The sequence below is a fragment of the Euprymna scolopes genome, chromosome 4 (genome assembly GCF_053919585.1).
Source record: "Euprymna scolopes isolate OS-2025 chromosome 4, ASM5391958v1, whole genome shotgun sequence".
Lineage (NCBI taxonomy): Eukaryota > Metazoa > Mollusca > Cephalopoda > Sepiida > Sepiolidae > Euprymna > Euprymna scolopes.
Genome location: NC_136485.1, coordinates 139,783,135 through 139,807,530, shown reverse-complemented (window position 1 = coordinate 139,807,530; position 24,396 = coordinate 139,783,135). Strand labels below are relative to the sequence as shown.

General features: G+C 34.5%; 1 protein-coding gene across 2 annotated transcripts in view; it reads left to right on the top strand.

The window, feature by feature from the left end:
* LOC145269473 (protein sprint-like) overlaps positions 1–24,396 on the top strand; it is a 322,088-nt gene that overhangs the window by 243,042 nt on the left and 54,650 nt on the right. For both annotated transcript variants that reach the window (XM_080125186.1, XM_080125194.1), the window contains 3 exons: positions 12,531–12,606; positions 13,533–13,673; positions 23,209–23,393. In XM_080125186.1, the coding sequence (XP_079981312.1) occupies positions 12,531–12,606; positions 13,533–13,673; positions 23,209–23,393 (402 nt within the window). The remainder of the gene's footprint in view (positions 1–12,530; positions 12,607–13,532; positions 13,674–23,208; positions 23,394–24,396) is intronic.

Sequence of the window (24,396 nt, the reverse complement as noted above, 5' to 3'; positions counted from 1 at the left end):
GATGCAATTCTCTATCTATATAAGAGCCAGGTACGTCCAAGGGTGGAGTACTGTTGCCACATCTGGGTAGGAGCTGCTAGAAAGGTCATATCCTGCCTTGATAGAATTCAAAACAGACTTTGTAGCTTAGTGGGGAGATGCCCTTTTCTCCTCCTTGCAACCTCTTTCTCACAGAAGAGATGCTGCGAGCCTGTCTCTGCTTTATCGTTATTTTTTCTTTGATAATATTCTTTCTTAATCTATCTTGCTTGTACAGTTTCTTTATTAATTCTATTTACCTTTCGCTTCTAATTTTAATTTCTTACGTTGAATATAGTGGCTTCTTTGCTTCGTCAATATACAGGGTGACCCCCCCCCCCAAAAAAAAACGGGCCCCAACTCTAATTAGGCTCTGCTTCTTAATGTTTTGTCCGAATGAAATGAAACTTTTATCATAACTAGTTTTATTATATTCAAAACATTCACATCAAAACACTAGGGTCTTTGGCCCTTTTTTTTTTTTTCCGTTCTACAGCATATGTTCTAGATGGCTTCCATTTTGTTTTGTTTTTTTTTGGGGGGGTCACCCTGTATATATCTATACTTACTTTTATTAAAGACCATACAGTAGTCAGTATGCACATAATCAAATATGCACGTTTTATTGAAGAGCAGACAACTCTTGATTGTTTCTCTTACAATGTTTTTTTATTTTTCTTTTTGACGGACTAGTGTCCGAACATTCTGTTCGAGTGTAAAAAGAAATTTGCTGTATTCACAAACGTCTTTGACCTCACATACATCGGCATGACTCGAACCAGCATCTCTTGTCAACTAACATGTCACCTATCTTCCCCGAATAGCTCCATTTATTAGCACCTCACAGCACACAACACCCTCAAACCCGAATTTAGAGACCTACTAATAAAAAAAAACATTGCCATTTTAGCTGTCTCATACTGTGATGTATGCCTCTCAATTATTGAAGCCTTGTTAATCCGTATTAAAAAAAAAACAACCATTAATCAAGCTCAATATGAAGCGGATGGCACGCTTAAATGCTTTTAAGTATTTTAAACGATTTTAATTGTTTTTTTCCATTTAATTCATTACCTTATATTATTTTTCATCACTCGCCTGAGGATGATTTATGGGAGTCGAAAATGTTTGCGAATACGACAAATTTCTTTTTGCACTCTAACAGAATGTTCAGAAACTAGTCTGTCAAAAAGAAAAAATGGATTCTAAGAGAAAACGAACGAGAGTTGTCTCTGCTCTTCAACGAAACATGCATAAAGGAGAAAATGCTGTACAAATATACTAATAATCTAGTATATAAACGGCTACATGTCTGTCTGTCGGTCTGTCACCATATTTTCAAACTCTATCTCCTAAACTAAAAGTTGCAGCTCAAATGATTGTATTTTTTACAGGCAGTTTTTTTTATGGGTCTTTAGCCGGTTAAAATTGTTTTTAAGGGGTCAAAAATGGGTCAAAATTGAAAAAAAAAAAAAATATCGTTAAACATTTTGGACATTCATCTTAGTTTATTTTTAATTGGTTTATATGCATGTCCTGTTGGTACAGTGGTAACGTCATCAGCTTTGAATACTACAGTTTTGGTTTCGATTCTAGCTGACGGCACCTAAATACTTTTTACTTTTGCTTTTGAAATCACGATTTTATAATAATATATGTATATAATCTGGACAAATTAAAATATCTTATTTAAGCGTATTTTACTACCAGGCAAAGCCCCGTCCCCGTCAGTTTAACATATACACCTACACCCATCCAACAATACAATTTAAAGTACATTTCACACTTTTATGAATATGTGTACATACTTGCAGGAAGTAATATTGCTTGGGATTGAATGTACTATTCACTGTACTCATACCACCATGGTATTGTGTTTTTACCCCCACCCCCTTTTCGTTTCAACCAGAAATATAGTCAGAAGCTAAAATATTAGAATGCTCTCTCAATTAGTATCTTATACATATCGTACAAATTTTAGTAAAATCGGATATACATATTAGAAGTTTTAAGAGGGGGAGGTTCTGTCACCCTGGATCACTTAGAGGCGGAGGCATATAAATATTTGGGACATAGAACATAGCATAGAAATTTAGGACCACTTTGATTATGTTTGTCAGAATTTTATGCATGTGATATAAATGACATTAAAATAGGAAATATTTAGAAGCTTCAAATGAGCTTCGAACCCCTCCCCCCCAAATCCTATATAAAGATTCCGGGAGGGGGGGGGAATTTTTATTATCTTCCCCAGAAAAATTGACTAACCCTAACCAGAACCTTTTATTTAATCCATTGGAGGCAGGATAGCATGTTCTCGTTCACTTTCGTTATCTTTCCTAGAAAATATACATGTGATTAAAATTCCATAAAAATAGAATACACTAGCATACAGTCCGGCATTGCCCGGTCTTCAAATATGCTTAAATATGATGTTTTAACTTATGCAAATTTGATATTTATTATTATAAGAGCCAATTGTTTGATTATTATATTGTACCCAATATAGTAATGATTTCAAAAGTTCAAAAAATGAAAAAAAAAAATGACTTTGGTATCATCAGCTAGAATTGAAACCAAAACAGTTAGCACTCCAGTGCTATTTGTTACCATCTGAGCTCATGGCAGAAGGATATCAAAGCTTTAAAAATTAACCATCTTTAATTTTATTTTAATAAATGTATATTTGCAAGTGTGCAGAGCAACACTTTAAGTTTTCTGCAAAGTTTTGATTTTAAAAATTTTTTTGACTCCCTTAGCTATTTTTTACCGGCTAAAAACCAAATCAAACTTATTTTACAGGTTCGAATCCTCTATTTGTCAAGTTTAAAGTCTGCAGACTCAAAAATGTACAGTAGTTTGGTAGAAACTGTTCCACACACACAGACAAGGTCATTTTACATATATATATATAAACAAATATATATGATGATCGTCATCATCATGCGGTCCGTCAGTTTTGACAACTAGTCGGGACCTCTGTGCTTTATCCCTCAGTGTTGCCGTAGTCCTCTCATATGTGGGTGCCAGGGTTGTGTTGTCGATAGTGTCTCAGCTCTAAGGCTTTGCCAATCTTTCCCTTTGTGGAGACTGTTCTGCCAGCTACTCCTTTCTTTGGCTTGTTCCTCCCAACTCTCGACATTGATGTTCATCACCTTCAGGTGCTGCTTTGTTACGTCTTTGTAGTGAAGCTTCTGACCTCCTACCTTGCGGGTTCCAATATATATATATATATCTATATATATATATATATAGAGAGAGAGAGAGAAAGATTAGAAATTTTAAGGGTTGCTTTTAGAGATTTGGGAACATTTCCATCGTCTTGTCCGTTAAATTTGTGAGCGAATACACTTTTTGATTTTATGTAGATTCTTAGTACTTTATTCATTATGTTAGGCAAGAACCCATGGTGTAGCCAATATGATATTAAATAAAAATTCAGTTGTGACACTGTTCTGGAGGTTGAAGGCTCAATCTTAAAATGCAGACAATAGTAAGAATACAAATACAAATTACTTAAGACTTCTAACCGGGCATAGTTGATGGAATGAGAGCAATCTGCATCCATGGATCCTGTCTCAAATTCTGTACAAGTTTGACAGAAAGATTCCAGAGTTCATCAAAATACACTGGAAAAAAGATCGGAGGTTACATCAGCCGAAATGTTGTGAGAATAATACTCGAGATGTGAACAGGGTTCCGAATAATCAATCTTCATCTTAAAAATTTAGAAACCTAAAACTACTTCAGATTTGTCCTACTGCCTGAAATGAATTTAGAAAGAAATCTCCTAGTCTGTAATAATAAGTAAACAGTGGAGGTTTTCTTTTTCTATGCTCAGCATATAACAAAAAAATTAAGCTCCTAACATAATTGAATAAGTTTACATCAGTATTTTAGTAATATATCTCAATAAGAGTCTGTGTGAGCATTTCGAAAACATGATTTTCTTTCTGTCAATTTTGAAGTAAAATGTACAATAGTATCAGCATATTTTGATAACTTTAAAGTATATGTTCTTCAGAATTGTCTGATCTATTTCCTGCTTCCTTTGTTGCAGCTCGTTTGACTCGTTGGTCTAGTGGTCTCCATCAGTTGGCTGTTTTAGTTCTTTCCTAGAACTGCAACCTTGTGTAACTCTCTTCCTGTTTACTGTTTTCCTTCCAACTATATCCTTGGTCTTTTCAAGATTTATATCAATAAGCATTTTTTGTCTTTGTGATAATCGTCTTTCATTTTTGTTAGCTCCTTACATCAAGTGACTTCCTGCCTTGTCTTGAGTGATTTCCATAAAATCTCTCTCTCTCTCTCTCTCTCTCTCTCTATATATATATATATATATATATATATATATATATATATATATATATATAAAGTTCTGATTGCTTAAAGTTTTTTAAAAAAAGAAAATTCAATTTTATGAATACACCCTTGTGCATTCACTGCATTGGCCATGATCGCCTGACTTGTTGGGCCAGTCCAAAATTGTTGCACCATTCAGTCAGTCCTGCAACAAAGGAATTTTTCCTCCAAAACAAAAACCACAAGCCCATTTTATAAATAGCCAATGTTTCTTTTATATATATATATATATATATATATATATATATATATATATATATACTAGCAGGGATATCTGGCATTGCCCGGGTCAACATGAAGTTCGATTTGGACACACCTGTTAGACTAAGGATATTGAGCACTTTATTGATACCCCCACAATTTAAAAAATAAAAGAATGGAATTGCCCCCCAAAAAAAGAAGTATGCGACAACCTCCCCACCAGATATTTTGACAGAAGGGATACGAAGAGAAGCTATTCTCTGGATATTGAGCATTTTGTGTTGTCCATATACTGGATCTCCCCCCTACCCCCAAATATAAATGAAACAAAACAACTTTTCTTTCAATCAAAATAGCTTCAAGTGCCCGTGTGACTAAAATAAAATAAAACTAAGCCATGGAAGAGGAAAAGAAGAGAAAGTTACTGGCAAACGCATTTGCCAGCACAGCCACAAGTGCTTATGACACCATGACATTGTAAAATAAGGTTTTTAAACATAGTTTTAGTTAATTATGCATGCATGACTTACAAAAACAGCAACGCGAAAACTGACTCCTAACTCCTCCTCCCCCCATCCAAATTGGCCCAGTTGACTGCTACAGTTTTTTCTAATTTTCACATATTATGCATCCGAGGGATTGCTCTTTCAGATGGTACCAGTTTCGACCCAGTCAGATGCGGCTGACAAAAGCTTTTAGCAGACACACACACACACACACTAACGCAACTTTCCCTTATACAAGGTGGTCGCTAGAAAAGCGGGAAATTTGAAAGTCAGCTTAGATCATGAATAAAATGCGTGATTGCTATTTTTTGATTAGTGCTGTGTGAGTGTTATAAAAATAAATCGTTGTTTGACGCTGCAGTGAAGTGCACGGACGACATTTTGAGTATCTATGAGTATAATATAACATTTGTCTTTGAAAAACTTTGTAAAAATTCTTTGTTTGACAAATTTCCTGCTTTTCTAGCGACCAGTCTGTAAGAGATACTACAAGTAGTACTCGTCCTCCTCAGATTGAATGACAGACTTGTACATCTTTGCCTGACCAGACTGGAAATACATAAATCTCATTACACAGTGAAAAATCAACGGCCTTTCTCAAATGTGCAACTCCTCCTCTGAAGAGAAGGAGAGCTCTGACCGCCCCCTCTTTCCATCTACTGGAATCTTTTCACTTCTGACTGATTCTGGGTTTTGTCAGTAATCATCATTCGACCACCCAGAAGTTGATCATTCAAGATATCCACTGATGGTAACATCCAGACCATCTCCATTCATGGAGATTTATCTGCAGATAATCTCTGTATATTGAGTTTCTAATAAAGGCCATTTCCAGCATGACATTCCCATCCAATGAGATTCTTATTTTTTAAACAAAGAAAATGTCTTTCGGGTGATCAGATTTATTTCCGATTAACTGTGCCATCTCTCTTCTCTCGTCCAAATAACTATTGTCTACAGCATTTGCCACTCGTATACATCACCAAAACATGCTGTGCAGTGCATGTTTACAATTTTTCTTGAATCATATTAAAGTTATCTCCCCTGAAACTATACCGAGCAACCATAGAGTGCACTCTTCTATTAAGAAGTATAGAGAGACTCCATGCATACGCAAAATTCAAAATCTATGATCTATGTTTTTCCTCTTTTTGACCTTGTGCTTTAAGTTAGGCAGACGCATTCCAGCTGACTCTGTATTTTTACATGTTTTTCAAACCTTTGATGCCATTTCCTCAGATCTCATTTCTGGTCACAATTAAATGAAACTCCCATACAATTAACCATCTCAGCATAGAGACTTTCTATTGATTGCAACAATAATTTCTAGATAATATCAAAATAAAACAAATTGATCAACTATAGTCAAGGGCGATCCCTTCATTGATTACTATACTGATGTAGGGGAGAGTGACACTGCTTTTTGAAGAGTATTGCTCCTTATTCATACCTTATAATACTGAGTGTTTAGTAAGGAAGTCCCAAATATCTTCTTTTTTTTTTTTGTTTGTGTATTCATTCTTTTTGTAGACGGTTATCCTCATCTTAGTTGTTGTTGTGTTACCATGTTTTAGCCAACTCACCTTTTGGCCTATTCAGGTGGTTAACCGTGACAGATAGGAATGCTGAGTCTTGTAACTGTATCCCCAGTAATTACTGCCTTCCATAGTTGTTGTTGCCTCAACACGTTTTTGTCAACTAATCATCTGGCCTGCTTTAGGCAGGATTGAAACCACTATCTTCAGACAATGCTCACCTGGAACTGTAGAGACTCAATGCCTCTATCCACTGCGCCACAGGCCTCAATGACAGTGGATAGAGGCATTGAGTTGGCTGAAATATGGCGAAACAAGAACTATGAAGATGAGGATAACAGTCTGCAAAAAGAATGAATACATAAATTATGAAGCCTCATCTCCAAGGAATTAAAAAAAAAAAAACAATCTTTGATATGGATTAACTTAGGATTGAAACCCTAACAATTATACTCATCGTCATCATTATATCGTTTGAATTCAAAGATTCTATTGTTGGCTTTGGTTTCTCCGATATTTTGCTAATCAGGATTCTTTCTAGAAAAACATCAGTTACTTTCAGGAGGGGGCAATGAGAAGGTTACCAATGTCCTAAGTGAAACTGATTTTTGTGGAACGAACTGGATTCGAACTTGAAACACCTAGATCATCAGTCCGTGTCGTTAAACATTAGACCACCGTCATATCCCGACCGGTAATTACTAAAAATATGTCATGCTTATTCTACATCGCCTATGCATCTCTCTATAAATTGTTAGCCCTACGTGTTAGAGAAGAGACCCCAACATGTACGTTATTATAAAATATAAGAATAGAATACCAAATATGCTTTTTTTTTTTTTAAGATTTCAAGTGATTTGCTCTTTTCAGTTCGTTGATTATATATCGTTGATGTTTGGTTTTTGATGGCTGCTTATTTTTGTGTCAATTTGGAATGCTGTTTACACAAGGTCACTTTCTGACGTAATTTCATTGGGATAGTCTTTTATTCAACCCATAATGCCACTTAATAAGGATGGGTAGTCACGGTTATCACCCAAAAATTCCATTCAAAATGTTTTAGTCAAAACCATTTTTTTAATACTAACACACACACACACACAGAAAGAAAAATTAAATGAATATCTATGATTGAAAATATTTTCAACTCCATGTAACTAACCGGCGTTGCTTGGTAGTGTTTTTACTAACAACTTGTAGTGTTTTATTTTTTAAAAATATTTTTTGCTCAAAATAAAAGGAACTAATTCTATATAACAGTTACATCACTTTTTTTTTTTTTTAATGGTCTCCATATGAACATAATTCTAAGCTGTTTTTTCTTTTTTTTTTTATTTAAAAATAATTAAAACAAAATTTTTTTTTTTTTTTTTTTTTTTTTTTTTTACATTTTCACTCCAAACAAGGCACAATTCCACTTTTATGTAGGGGGCTACTATCAGGGACCTAAGTTGCAGGGATACTATCTAGGGAATTGAGCAGTAAGATGTCTGTTCACATTACACTTGAACTTCTGCATATCAGTACAATTGGGGAAGCAGGAACCTAGAAGGAAATTCCAGAGTCTAGCAGTTCTGAGGGAGAAACTTTTAGAGTAGAAGACTTTCTTACATCTATGGATCTCTACTGTGCAGGGGTGGGACTTTGCTGCTTGTCAGGTTTGATGAGGGTATTTACGTCAAGGGCGTATAAGGGCTTGTAGTTTGTTGAAGCATCTACCTTTAAAATACTTGTAAAACAGGCAGTGATGGGACAGAGGTTGAAGCCTAGATGACAGTTCAGGACCTATCAGTATGGAGACTCTCGTTTGAATCCTGTCCAGGAGTAAGAGACTAGTAGCAGATGCACCAGCCCAAATGTGACAATAATACTCCATACATGGGCGAATGATGGCCTTATAGAGGTACAGGATACTTTTAGGCGTAAGTAACTTTCTAGCATGGCAGAGAGAGTCCACCTTCTTCGCAGCAGCCTTGACAATGCTCTCAATGTATCTGTTCCAACTCATGTTCCCTGTGAAGATTAAGCCGAGGAGTTTGAAAGAAGTAGTTTTAGGCAATGTTTCATTAGCTATTGGTGGTTGAGAAAGTTTCTTGTAATTATTGAAGGAAACAAGCTTAGTCTTGGCATTATTAAATGTGGTCATCCATTTTTGTCCTCATTATACTACAGATTGCAGTTTTTCCTCTAGTGTTTCTGCCATTGCCTTAGATATGTGTTCATTTGTTTTCTCCTTGTGTCGATTATAGAGTGTGATGACATCAGCAAATATACCTGTATTTTTGGCAAGAATTAAATCAAGTTGCATTTTATCATTATTATTTTTTTAATACTAACACACACAAAGAAAAAAAATTGAATAACTATTGCTAAAAAATATTCTTGTAACTCTGCACCTAGCCAATGTTACCCAGTAATATTTTCAGTAGCAGTTTGTTCTTGTTTTGTCTTTTTTAAACTATACCAGCGTTTGTTTTTAATACAATGCTGTGGTTCAAAAGAAAATAATTCTTACAGATTTACGTCCCTTTTTTTTTTTTTTTTTTTTTTTTTTTTTTTTTTTTTTTTTTTTGACTTGAAAATTTTTTTTGAAACAAAAACAAATTTTGTTTCTTTGAAAAAAAAAAAAAAAACTAAGAAATTTTTATTTATTTTAGTTTTTAGGAATACAAGATATAAATGTACGTTTACATAGGACAAGCTGGTGCTATCATATAACAAGCTGTCTGAAGATACTGGCTTCCTGACGAAAACTGCACTAAATATTGATGCGATTGTTTTTTTCCTTTCCCTTTCCAAAATTGAATGTCCCACAAAATTTAAAACAAAAAGCAACAATTTTCCTCTACAAAACAATCAAACTAAACACCATGAATAAATATTTGCAGATGTAAAGGATTTGAAGCATAAAATCTTTCTTCAAAACTACTGGAGTCGGCATTAAATATTTCGAAAAAAGGGTTGAAATTCCATAAAACTAAACCACTAAACTTTTGATTATTCTGAGAATAGAATTTTGCAGTTATGCACAACATTTTCTGCACAAGGATTTTCTAGGATCTACGTTTTTTTTCCCAATTCCGATGCAATTGCTAATTCCATACTAAATTCCTGTTCTGATTTTTTATAAATTTCTAAATATCTAACCCTAAGGATATTTTTTTGATTACTGTAAAAACACATGTTAAGTGTGCAGATATTTTCTCAAACATAAAAAAAAGGTGGGGGATGATCTAATATAGATTTTAGTTTTATATAGATACTAGCAAAAGTTCCCGTCGTTGACTGGGTTCGAAAACAGCCTACAGAAAATGGATTCTGATTTATGAAATACTAGCGAGGAGTACCCGGCGTTGCCTGGGTGTTTGGAGGTGTGTGGGGAGGGGGTTTAAAAAAAAAAAAAAAGTAAGTATGAGGATCAAACCCGAACCGTTGAGGCAAAGTTGTAAATTAAAGTGTGAAAAAAAAAAAACGTACAACGTTAAAATTGCCCCACTGCGAGATGCTAACGGAAACATGTTTGAATTTATTTAATTATTTGGATTTGGCAGGTGCTCATTTTAATGAGTTAATGAGGTCAGGTTTGACTGCGGGATAGTATTTACTGCTGAACGCTTTTTTTTTTCCCCCCGAAGATGTTATAGGAAAAAGACTAACCCACATGCGGCGAGCGACAAATATTGAATATTTATCTTCCCAAAATCGACCAAATTAAATAGACAGGCGAGTTTCGTTGTTAACTGTGAGATATTACGATTTATATGTGATATAAAAAGTTTTAAAAAGTTAAGCGAGTTACCGCTTCTCTGAAAGAAGCCTTTTGTAGACACACAGAAAAAGCGAACATACACACATACATACATTTTCGCTTTTATATTTATAGATTTAGTTTTAGTGGTAGTTTAAAATCAATAAATATTTATCATTTCATCATTACTACCATCAGTGGAAGAATTTGTTTAAAAAAATAAAATAAAAAATAAACATTAAAATTTTTTACTGATTTCGATATCCCCAAATAGGTCAAGATTAGTAAAGGGTCGGTAGAAGCTATCATTCATGACCATTTGCATATGCATAAGGTGTGTACTAGATAGATTTCCAGGTTGCTAACATCTTTCCAGACGTGAGAACGTGTCAAGTGATTAAGGATAAATTTGGAGAAGTGCCAAAAAGATGAGTCAAAGTTTTTCAAAAAACTGATTACATAGGATGAAACCTGGGTCTATTGCTACGATCCAGACACAAAAGCCTAGTCAATGCAGTTGAAGCACTTGGATTCACCACTCCCAAAGAAGACAACGGTGTAGCCCTCTGTTACTTACTTGTACTTGAAACAACATTCACCCTGGAGGAGTTGAGTCGGCTTCATGAAGATGCACATCTCGTACCGCTGTGGCCCAAGCCCGGCGATCGGAGGCAAGATCCCGAGTGAGCAATAGCCAGTCACGTCTCCAACGAGACAGGCCATAGATGAGCAGGCCCGAAATAAGCTCTGCGTCGGCTTTGATAGTCCCGAGCCACGTTCTTAGCTGGCCACCGACACGTTTTTTCCAGCCGGGTAGAGGACGTGGGGAGATAGCCTCGTGGATAAAGACCCCTGCATCACAGCGAGAGGCATGGCCGAACCATCGAAGGCGTCGGGCCCGCAGTAGGTCAGTAATTGCCTGGAGATTGCAGCGACGCCAGACTTCTTTGCTGGCGTCGCTGCAATCTCCAGGCAATTACTGACCTACTGCGGCAAGGTTATACTCAGTAGATATAGAATCAATGATAGATGATAACTATGTTAATCCATGCAAGTAATCTCCCCTGAAGACTCTCCAAACCAGTGAAGTGGCTTCCGGACAGAAATTGTATGAGTACCATTATTGTAAATACATGTAGCTAGAAGGAGTCCGAATAAAAGATATTCTCTCTATATCCGTTGTTGAAATTAGTCATTTCATGTTTTTATATTCTTTTTTATACATATTCAACAGACCTTGATTTTCAGTTAACAATCAGTTTGTACCCCCCCCCCTCGCTGGTAGTTCTTCAAGCCAAATAGTATAACATTTCTGTATGGTCATCCTGTGTTTTAAAAAAAAAAAAAATTTTTATTCTCGGGAATGTGTATGAATCTTATCTTTTGAATGAAGTGGTGATAGACAGGATTTCAAAGCCTTGATAGAGCAACAACTGTTTTAAAGAGAAAACTTGAAAATAAAATGTTCAATTAGATTAGTCTCACTTATAATTTTTGATTTTGTTTTTTATCATGACATAACAATCAGGCTAAGATGCCCAGTGCTGAAGAAATAATCGTAACAAACCAGCTGAGATGGACAGGACATGTCACGCGCATGTCATGCTACCAAAAACAGTTTTCTTTGGTGAGCTCAAAGAAGGTACACAACTCCTAGGCGCATCGAAACTTCGCTATAAAGACGTGTTCAAGAGACATTTGAAAAACACAGACCAACTCAACGACTGGAGAAGAAAAGCTGAAGATCGGATAGTTTGGAGAAGTGTGGTATCAGGCACAGCCGATGCCATTAGAGATCAAAACATTGCTGCTTGGGAAGCAAAAATAGCACGACTACAGGCGCCACTACCCGGATTTCCTGCCATCAGGTGTCACATCTGCAGCTGGGGTTTCAGAACTCCGATCGGACTCACATCGCACCTTCGACACGGACACTAACCGACCTCTGCGTCATGGTCGAAATCGACGGACTGCCCGAGAGAGAGAGAGAACAATCAGGAGTAATAAAGCATTCAATATATCGTGCAATAAATGAAATTTCTAAAATAAAGGAGTTCAAATCGTGCTTTTGATTCACGAAGCTGAAAAAGAAATTGTGACTGTAATTTCTAGTTTATTTTTTTTTACTGATTTTTATTTATTTATTTATTTATTTTTCAGAGATGACACAGATGGCAGTCCTGTGCCTTATGATAATAGTATTATCAGTCAAGGAGGGAAAAACAATCATTCACAGGTGATACTTATTACTGAATCTAAATATTTTACAGAGGTTTGTCCTCTCCTCAAAATTAATTCTGGCATCAATTTAAAAAAAAAACCCACATAACTCTAATCTCTGAATCCCAACCTCTGTTTTATTTTTATTTTTTTTATTTTTGAGATCTTATTTCTAGGAATGTAAGACTGCTACTTTTTTTGTAATTTAGAAAAAACAGAATTCCGGAATTTTTTTTTTCTTTTTGTAACTTAAAAGAAATATATACAAATATATATATATATATATATATATATATATATATTTAAAACATGTTAAAAACATATTCACCTTCTTCACCCTATTCCCTCTGCTTCACTTTTTGTTATCAAGTAGGATCTTTGACTTACTTGCAGTTTCATCAAATACTTTTGCAAGCAAAATCCGATCCCGCATTTTGCTAATTCTTACCCTCTGATGAGAAGGAAAATATTTCTTCGAAACTCTGCATATTAAGGACTATCCATTATTTAGTGTTTCCCTTTCAAATTAAATGTTTTTAACTCTTTTTCAAAGTGTTTTTTAACATGTTTTATTAACTATTTGCTCTTATTATAAGCTCTATCTCCTATTTGGTTTTATCAAGCTTTTACATCTGGTTGAGATTACTTTATAAATATTAATTCTTTAATATTTATAATATACTTTAGTTTTACCATCTTGGATCATTTTGGTAAATTTAATTGTAATTTTTATTTTTATATATATATACCCCAAATTACATATGTTATGTGCCATGCTTTTAAGTTTTTTTTTCTCTAGATAAAATCTGCAAAACATTGAATTTTAGGTCTTTCACATTTCCATCTTTAATTCATACAATTAAATTTATTTTGTCCCTTTATTATCTTTCTCTCTTTCATAATTATTTTTTGTTCAAATTTGTAATTTTTGTTTGTTTGTAGGTGATCATGCCATTATTAGTTGACTTGAAAGTCCGACCTATTGACTTTCGAGAACGCCTTGATAAAAGTCTACCAATTTGGTATTTACCTTCCATCGGTCGAATTGGTGCTGTGCACTTCTTGAAAGATGGCTTGCCTGGGGTAAGTAGCCTGTTATTTTTTCTGTCATTTAATTTGATAAAATGTTTGTACAGAATGAAATCTCTCCTCATTTTGTTGCATTTAGAAAATCAAAATCATAGTAAAAATACTATGCGCTTAATATTATTTGCCTCATTTCTCTGAAACCTCACCACCTGAAACAGTAGGCTACCTTCATTCTATCACTTAATGAAAACACCTAAAAACGGCCTAAGAACACAATAAATAAGAGCCATCGTACCAAGAATCGAAAGACCACTTTACAAAATATCATGGTTTCTATCCCAACGACTACTCACCACATATCCAGGACATATTAAAAACTCTGACAAGGTCATCAACAGACTGCACAGGCTTCAACCTCAACACCAAAACAACAAATATGCATTTAGCCTTGACGTTGTCTCCCTCTACATATCAGTTCCAACACACCCAGTCATAAACCTCATCACAGATTGCATCTCTGATAATGAACTCTACCGCTTCGTCTTCACTGCCTCTGACATGCACCTAACTATTATGTATAATAGTTGATAAGGCATAGTTCAAATATAAAAATCAAACCTACAAACAAATGACATTCCTGAATTTTTGAGATGAGGATTGGTTATTTGTATTATTTGGATTCATCGGACTATTGTTCTCATCTTGAGTGCGATTTTCATAACGTTTTGGTTGATATAACTTCCGACCTTCTTCAGGTGTATCGATATTCCATCCAAATTCCCGAGTTCAGCAGAAACATTCCAGAGTTCGACAAAATACAGTTGAAGAAGGTCGGAGTTTACATCGACCGAAACGTTTTGAAAATCATACCCAAGATGAGAACTGTAGTCTGATGAATCACAATATTACTACAAACAAATATTTAATATTTTTTATTTTTAATCTTATTCACTCCGAACAAGGCATATTGCCACTTGGATGTAAGGAGCTACTATTTGGGATCATGTCTGCAAGGGATTACTATGTAGAGAGTTGAGCAGCAAGATGTCTGTTTATGTTATATTTAAACTTCTTTATATTAGTACAGTCAGGGAAGCAGGAGACGAGGAGGGAATTCTAAAATTTAGCAGTATAAGAGAAGGAACTATTAGAGTAGAAGGCTTTCTGACATCTAGGGATATCAACAGTGAAAGGGTGGAGTTTTGCTGCTTATCTAGTAAGTCAGAGCATATGTATGTTGAGGGGGCACCAGTGGTATGAGTTCATCAGACTACATTCCATTAAAACAAGCGCAGAGATGCGACATTGCAATGATGGAATAAGGCCGTTAATATAATAGCTGGAACAGTTCCTTTTGACGGCACAGGTACATTGTCATTGGCTATACTTCTTTGTCTCTTCTGCCATTAAGTGCTTAGGTGTTCAAGACAAATGGTATAGCTATGTTTCTGGAGTTTTGAAATCTATCACTGTCACATTTTCAGAGTTCTGTATTGGTTAACTACTGTTATGTTCATAACTTTTACGCATTCCCTAATTGACTTAGTAGCCTCTATCTATTACTAACAGTTTTATAAACAATGGCTTTATGAAGAAAAAAAAAAAACGAAAGAATTGATCATCTATATATTAATACGCTAGCGTGTGTGTTATTTTCTGTGTCACGCTTACATCCGGCTCATTTAATTCTTATGTACTTTCATTTCTTGTAATAAATAATTTTACCAAAAATTCTTCATAATTTTGGTTTTAGTTTCGATTATAGCTGATGGCACTCCAATAATCTATTTTTTTAAAATAATTTATCAAGAATTCTTCATAAGTCTTGGTTTCAGTTTCTATTTTAGCTGATGGCACCTTAGTAATGTATTTTTTTATAAATAATTTTATCATGAATTCTTTATAAGTTTTGGTTTCGGTTTTGATTATAGCTAAAGGAACTAAAGTTCATCGGCTTGAATCGAAACCAAATCAAAGTTTTTTATATATATATATATATATACGATTTGGTTTCGATTCAAGCCGATGAACCCAAGTTATATAGATATTTTATTTTTGAAATCGCAACTTTATAATATATAAAAATCAAGAGAACATTATAATAATATATACAAAATCTGCAAGAATTAAAATATCATATTTAAGCATATTTTATGACCTGGCTATGCCAGGTGTCCCTGCTAGCTTGGATAAATACTTTTGTAGTTTTAACAAAATAGCTACAATAATATCAGAGCATCTACATTTTACACTGAACATCTGCAGTGTCAGCATCAATATATTACATATGAATGAGTCCTCTGTGGAATTTTCACAGGTTCCACTAGTTTGTATTATTTTAATTATTCAGACGATTGTTCTCATTTTCACAACGTTTCGGTTGAAGTAACCTCCACAAAGACGTGTGGTGTAATGGATAAAGTATTCGGTAAAACTCAGATGTAAGTTACACTCTCCTAGGGGTTGAAGGTTCAATCCTCGGTGTGGGCGATACTCAAAATACAATTGCAAATTACTTAGGACTTCTACCGGGTCATGATTGATAGAATGAGAGCATGCTACTCTGATGGATTAAAGAAAAAGTTCCGTTGGAAATTCCATGCAGATTTACGAATTCAACAAATATACCCATGTTCAACAAGATAGAATTTTTTAACCTGGGATTCACCACTTAACAAGACTCAAAGGCCACTCGGGGATAAGGGTTAATGAATGTAAGTGTAGTAATCATTAATGGTGTAAATTGGGTAGAATTTGATTATTTATGAGGACAGCTTAGCAAGAACTTGTTTACATTAGATTTGAAAGCTACCATGCTGTATTCAAGTGAGAAGCAGGCCAGCGAAACGGTGTTCCACAGGCAGTTCTGGGAAAGAAGCTTTGTTCATGAAATCTGTGTTTAGATTTAGGTACAGATAGACAGTGGGGAAAATCGTATATAGTGGTTGTAGCTAGTAGTGTTTTTTGTGAAGGTTTGGCAAGGGGGTACTATAGATGGGAGTTTAGTCGAGCGCTTGCCATGAAAATAACGATAGAGCAGAGACAGACTTGCAACATCTCTTCTGTGGTAAAGAGGTTGCAGAAAAGAGAAAATGGCATCACCTACTAGATTTCGAAGCCAGTTTAGACTATCAAGGCTGGATTAAGGCGCACTGAGCAGCTTCTGCTCAGATGTGACTACAATACTCATTTTGGGGCATACCTGACTCTTATACAGATACTCTTATTACATCTGGAGCAGTAGAGTGATCCAACCATTTTTCCAGTGATATTGGCAACAGATTTGATGTAGGTGTTCTATTTCAGATCAGGAGTTAAGGTCAATCCTAGAAGCTTCTTCAAGACGAGAAGAAGGTCAAAGGTTATATTGACCGAAATGTTGTGAAAATAATACCCGAGATGAGAACAGTAGTTTGCATAATCCAAAATTGCATAATTATTGAAATAATTTCTACCACTATGTGTGTGAAACAGCATTAACTCTATTTTGGGTTTAACCGACTTCCTCTGAAGGAGGAAATTTGATGGGAGTATGAAATTCATAAGCGATCCCCAGTCGCATGTATATCCCCGTTAGGGGAAATGACGTTAGGTTTTTACAACTCATGCAGGGAGGTGTTGACGTCATCCTACTTACAGGGCCTGGAATTCCCAAATTGGTCACCCATTTTAGTAATGACCAGGCTCAATGTTGCTTAACTTTGGTGATCTGATGGGAATTGGTGTGTCAACATGATTATGCCATGTTATGTATTGAACACTAAATATTGCTCTATTTAACCCTTATGCACATCTGATATATAAAGATTAATTAAAAAAGCCAACACGGCTGATATTTCAGCCTTCTAACAATACGTTATCAAATAATTTTGATAATCGTCTATTGTCTTTTTATTGCTTAATTGGGTCAGAAAGTCTTATCCTGCCTTGACAGTTCAGAATAGACTTCATAGCCTAGTAGGGGATGCCCTTTTCTCTTCTGTACACCCCCTTTATCTGCAACCTGCTTTATCATTATTTTCATGGCAAGTGCTCGTCTGAGCTCTAATCTATGGTCCTCTCCTTGCCAAACTTTCACGAGAAACATTTGTCTAGCTGAAACCACTATCAATAATTTCCCTTACTCTTTATCTGTGCCTAAACCTAAACGTAGATTCCATGAACAAAGCTTCTTTCTTAGAACTGCACACCTGTGGAACTCTCTTCCGTTTGCCTGTGGTCCTGGATATGACCTTAAACTATATCCGATGGTGAGGGCCCCAGCTTGCAGGCCTTAGGGAGTGTGGAGCCACCCTTTAATTGCCATTGCTCCCAGGTCCACTCTGACCCGGAGTGGCAGCACCTGTTAGGGTCCCAACTATGGGTTAAATGGAATACAACTTAAAAAACAAATATACTATATTAAAAAATCGTTCTTCAAAATCACCAGATTTGGCATTAAATAACCTGAAAAGGGTTGATATGCCGTAAAACAAAACAACCAACCAACCGTTTGCCTGTTTTCAAGCTGACTACAATATGGTTGTCTTCAAGTCCAATGTAAACAAATTCTTGATGAGGTGTTCCCCTTAAGTAATCCAATTTACCAAATTTCCACTACTAACGATTACTATGATATTGTCCCATTGACTACTGTACACTCTTTAACCCTTATCCTCGAGTGGCTTCTGGGGCTTGATAAGTGGTGCCTCCTATGTAAAAAGAAAAAAAAAAAAATTTGTATGTTATCTATAAGATATCATGACGAGATCATATAACAGACAAAATATTGCATGATTACCATCTCTGTAGTTGGTTAACACCAACTTTTGCCACTGGCATGGGCATATATCCTGACACAATGAACTTTTTTTTTTTTTTTTTTTTTTTTTTACATAGGCATCACCACTTATCAAGGCCAAGAGGCCACTCAAGGATAAGGGTTAAAGAACTTACTGGAAAAGTGTCTCTGTGGTCCCCAGTAGTCAAGTGGCTAGCTGGAAGGCCAGGTATTGTGATTAGGACTCCTTCTTTTGGAGAAAGATACTGGTCTCTCGAGATTGAAGATTTTAGTTGCAATAAGTGAGCTAGTATCATGACGCTAAACTTTGCGGTTGCTTCATCATCAATTGATAAATGATTAAAGACGTGACGTTATTGAAAATCCACAACAAGCAAGGGAGATCACTCTAACAACAGACCTCGGTTCTTCTTTATTGTACCTATTTACAATGCCTCCCCATGGGGCAGAGTTAGACACCAGGGTCGGTTTTTAACGTGGAGAAAAGGTACAAAAATAAAAATTGTCTCAGCCGTGAAGGATTTCTCCTCCACTGAAAGAGAATGAGAAATGGAAGTGCCGCATCTGAAGAACAGATACTACACTTTGATCTTGACCAAAAGGCCAAATAAATATATGCACATGTAGCGAAATTCGAAAATTGAAATATTGAATTTCGAATGAAACCCTACTCAATAGTCATGTCACAGGAATGAACATATCACAAAAATTACAAAAACCGATAAGGTAGAAAATTATTAATGAAAACATTTTGAAGACAATTAGCGAAAATTGAGTTTTGCCAAAAAATTAAAAAAAAAAAAAAAATTGTAACAAAAAGGAGGTAAATATTTTCTGAAAATCTTCGGCAATTTAGCAAAACAATTTTTGCTAATTGTCTTTGAAAACTGTTTTCATTAATAATTAATTTTCTATGTTATCGTTTTTGGATATTTTCATAACTGCAACGTGACAATTCAATAAATACTATTGGTTTCACTTGGAATTCAATTTTCAAATGTCTAACTCTGTCCCATTGAGGCATTGTAAATAGGTACAATAATAACATAGATGATTCAAGACATTATTGAAAAAAAATCCACAACAAGCAAGGGACATAACTCTAAGAACAGACATCTTTTTTATCTTAATACAAAGGGAGACAACATTACTGATGTCTTCATATGAGGACTACAGTTCTCTAAATAAAACAATTTAATCATAGTCCTGAATTTTCAGTCATATATAATTAAATGTGTTGAACTTTGATGCAGTTAATTTGTTCATATTTTTTCCCTAAACATCCACAACTAGTCACAAGAGTTTCATTTCTGTCAACACCCACACAATTGTTTACAATCAAACTTATTGGACATATTCTTTTTAAGGCATAAATAATTGTACCTATTTACTATGCCTCCCCACGGGACAGAGTTAGACACCAGGGTCGTTTTTTAAGCAAAAATCAGCTAAGTGGACACCTGTGGTATATTGAGTTGCATGCTGTTTTGTTACATCATAGTTGATTAATTAAAACAGTATAAACTGTATTATTGTTGCTTAATTTCATCATTGCCATGATCTCTTCATGAACAGAAAGAAAAAAAAAACCTATAAAGCAGCATAGTTAAGCTATAGTCGACAAATCAATTTTTTAAGCAAAAACAAAATTACATACTTGTCATGTCGAAAATAGTAATATATCCAAAAATTACAAAAATTTGAGTAGAACAACTGCTATAGACAACAAATATTGCAGCCATGACACAAGTAATCTAAAATATTTTTATTGGAGTTATTTCCCCTGTTAATGCCTACTTCATAACATCTAAGAAAAATGCGATTTTATCCAGTTTTCTATAAAACTTACTTTTAACTAGAAATAAATTTCTACTCTGATTTTTTTCATAATTTTTGGATATATCACTATTTTCGGTATGATAATTAAGTATGTAATATTGTTTTTGCTTAAAACAACATATTTAAAAAACAATCTGTCGACTGGATCTTAACAAGCACCACAGCATATGAAGTATTAAGGTATCATGTTTTAATTTATTACCAACGATCATACAGAAAGTTGTCGAGATGCTTAAAAAAGAGGGAGAGAGATCTAGGGAGTATATGAAATGAGACCGTTTTTAGCCCAATTCGTTCAACTTCTGCAGGTCAGGCATTGTCGTGGAGGATAATTGGGCCTTTTCTATTGACTAATGCTGGGTGTTGTTGTCAAAGTTTCTGATGCATTTAATTCATTTGTTGGCAGTACTTCACCACCATAATAGTTTTGCCTGCATCCAAAAAACTAATGGATGAGACCGACTGCAGACCACCAAACAGTCAATATGATTTTCTTTTGGTGCAACTGTGGATTTGGGAAGTGTCCTGAAGCTTCGTCAGCATCTAATCACTGAACTGAGCATCATTGGTTGTCGTAAAGAACCCACTTTTCATCGCAAGTCATAACATGGTCAAGAAACGGGTAAAATCGTGAAATGCGTAAAAGAAGGGACGATGACACTTCATAACAGCGTTTCTTTTGGTTATCATTCAATTCGTGCGGCACTCATTAAGTTTTTTGTCTTCTCAATCTCACTTAGGTAGTCGGAAATCATATACATTGCATCTAATTCAAAAGCAAGTTCTCAAACAGTTGTGCATGGATTGATTTCAACTAAGGCTCTTAATTGGTCATCATCAACATCCAATGGCCGACCACTATGTTCATCATCTTCAAGACTCGTTGTCGCCACGAAATTTCTTAAACCACCATTGTGCTGTGCGTTCAGTAGAGGTTCCTGGGCCAAACGCTTTGTTCGTCTTGCAAACTGTTTCAGCAGCTTTTCGGCCTAGCTTGAATCGAAATAAGAAAATTGTGCAAATTTGCTTTTTTTTTCCATATTGTATTTAACATTCTGAAAAGACATAATTGTTTTAAAACAATTGTAATTTAAATGATTAGATAGTGAAAAAAAAACCCAAAAAAAACGCTCTTTAAAATCATATGTAAAGTAAAGGTATTATAATGAAAATTTATTTGAAAATACATCATTTGAAATTAAAATTATTATTTCTGCAAAAAATTTTTTCCAAACCTAATATGATAACATGAATCCAATTTATATAGACTTATTTTAATTTAAAACAACAAAAATGTATGCCGATATCATATTTTAATACAAGTGAAGCATGCATGGTCCCCCGTGAGTGCACAGTGAACGAACGAGGCATAAAAAAAAATTATTAAGTTCAGCATTTGACTCCTCCCACCCCCATTTAGCCAAAAAGTCCCCAAGGGATGTCAAATCCTGGTGAAAATGAACAAATGCTGCAGTTTTAGGCCTTAACCTATGTAAATTTGAATTCTGCATCATGCAAAAAAAAGAAATGACTAAGTCCATCACCCCCCCCCCTTTTTAGCCCAAAAGTCTTCAACGCCTTAACATATTTAAATTTGAGTTCAGCACCATGCAAAACTGCTAATAAATAGACATATACAGAAAATTTTGGACAAAGATGGTAAAATAGTCCCAAAAATGGAGTGTTTTTATTAGCCCTAAAAGAGCGCCTGGGGCACACCCAAGAGTTATCGTGAAGTATAGATAAATAAAATTATATAGAAATCAGTTAGTTACAACTTTTAAGAAAGTTTTATAAAAATCCAAGGCATCAATTTTTTTTTAATAAGCACAAAAGTATCAATTTTAGCCATTTTAACACGAAAGGCACCCCTAGCAGTGTTACATGAAAAAGGGCTGTCCCCTTTCCATGTAAATAAGAAGAATATTAGATAAGTGAAAATGAGATTAGGATAAGCCGAGACTCAAAACCTTGTAAGCAAGGTTAAGAAATGGAATGTTAAATTTAGTCTATTGTTGAATTTTATTAGAATAGTTAAATATTGTTTATATTAGAAAAAGAGTTGATTGTCCATTCATTTAGAAATTGGAATATTGAAAATGTCAGCTAAAAGAATGAATAATAGAAATTAAAAATATATTGTTAAAAAATAGGTTAGAGTAGAATTGAGGATTCTTTTGTTTGCCAAAAGTGTGTTTTGGACAGACATATGCATAGCCACGTGAAAATTAGTCACATTTGAAAACACACTTCTGACGTCATAGACAAAGGGAGATTCTCAATATAGGATCTAAGAGTTAGTTAGTTAAGCAGAGAGTTGAGGAGAAAGTCAGAGAGTTGGGCAGTCAGTTGGTCAGTTGATGAGTTGGAGTCAGAGCCCCTTGGAGGCGAGGGGAGAGGAGTAAACCAATGTAGCCATAACAGTTGAATTCCTGACGTCATCGACCGGCCGATCAGATGAATAAAGAAGTCATCATTATTTGTAACTGTTGTCTTGTCATCCTTCATCATGAACGAAAGGTAATTGTGTGTATCATCTTATAATGAACATTGTAAACCCTTCGGAGATTATGTACCTCCCCCTCCTTTGTGTTAAGAACTGTGCATCATATCACCCTCTCCTCTAATTTGTTTTAAAAGAGCTGTAATGTAAATGTCTTCTCTCCCTCATCATCACTGTCGTTAAGTCTGTATTACATGAGTCCCGTTATATATGTGCCCCAATATGGGACCAAAAACTTGATTTGAGGGTGTCGTTGAGTTGTGAAATGCAACACTTTTTGTATTTAAAGCTTCTCAACAGGATTTATCCTACTTTTGTTATTAGAATTCTGCATATTTTTTAATATAATTTAATTATTTTTTAATATAGTTCACATAAATTCGTTAAATCATTTTCCATAGATTTCTGGCCATGTTTCTTTGGTAAAGAACATAATGTTTAATTGAAATTTTTTTTTTTTTCTCCAGATGTTCATTGTGCGTGAATCTAGTCGTAAAGACGCCATGGCACTATCCGTTCATTTATATCAAGAGTCTGGTCCTATTGTTGAGCATTATCTCATCGAAAATTATAATACTGAACCTCACTTGCAAGGAGCCTCAAAATCTTTCAATAATGTTCCTGATTTGATCTACAACTACAGTTTAAATCTGTAAGTGATCTTTTTGATTTAAACAGATGTGGGAGCTCCACTCTTTTTTTTTTAAATCAGAAAAAGCAGATTTTTTTTATTTTATAATTTTTACTATTTTTTATTATCTTTATTTTATCATTTTATTTATTTTAAAGCAAAAAGTATTCCAACGTTTTTCAACATTATTTATTGCTAGTGTTTTTAGAATTTAGATCAACAATGATCTGGCATACGATCGTTTCAGAGATTATTTGAAATTATTATTTTTTTAACGATAGCTTTTTTTCAGCAATTACACTTATGCTTCTCGGAGCCAACAGTAATTATACGAATATAAATTTGGATAATGGATATTAGAGACAAAAGAAATAAAACAAGAAAAAAAAAAGAATAGCACATTGGGTTTGAGGGTATGACTTTAAAGGCAGGTATAGTTACGTAAACCATACCAAATGTTTATGTAATAAATATTTATAGAACTTAGCATTTCTAAAAAAAAGTATTAGTTTTAAGTTGATTTTTATAAATACATTTGAACTTTAATTCATTTCATTAAAAAAAATTACTATAAGTTGCTACAATAAATCTACTGTTTCAGTCTGAAAAGACATTGTCAGGCGACAATATACCTCTGGTCTTACTCAAAACCAATCCTTTTATTCTTTCCTGACAGTATTCTTAGACTGAAACAGTAGATTTATTGTAGTGACTTATGGCAATTTTGTTTACCAAAATTGAATAAAATACCCTACTCTTTTTATTTAGCACTATCAACAACATTATTGAAATTCAATAGTTTTTACTTTTGGATATATTTAACCTGGAATGAATATATATATAAGAATTTATTGTTTGATAGGATACTCAAAAAGAAATATTATGATTCCCTTAATCTGCAGAGTTTCAAATAATGTGTCCTTTTCATCTGGGGAAAGATATTAGTAAGATTATAATAGCAAAGATATGAATTTGCTGGTACTAGCATAAATTGGAACTACATTATATGAAAACTAATATATGC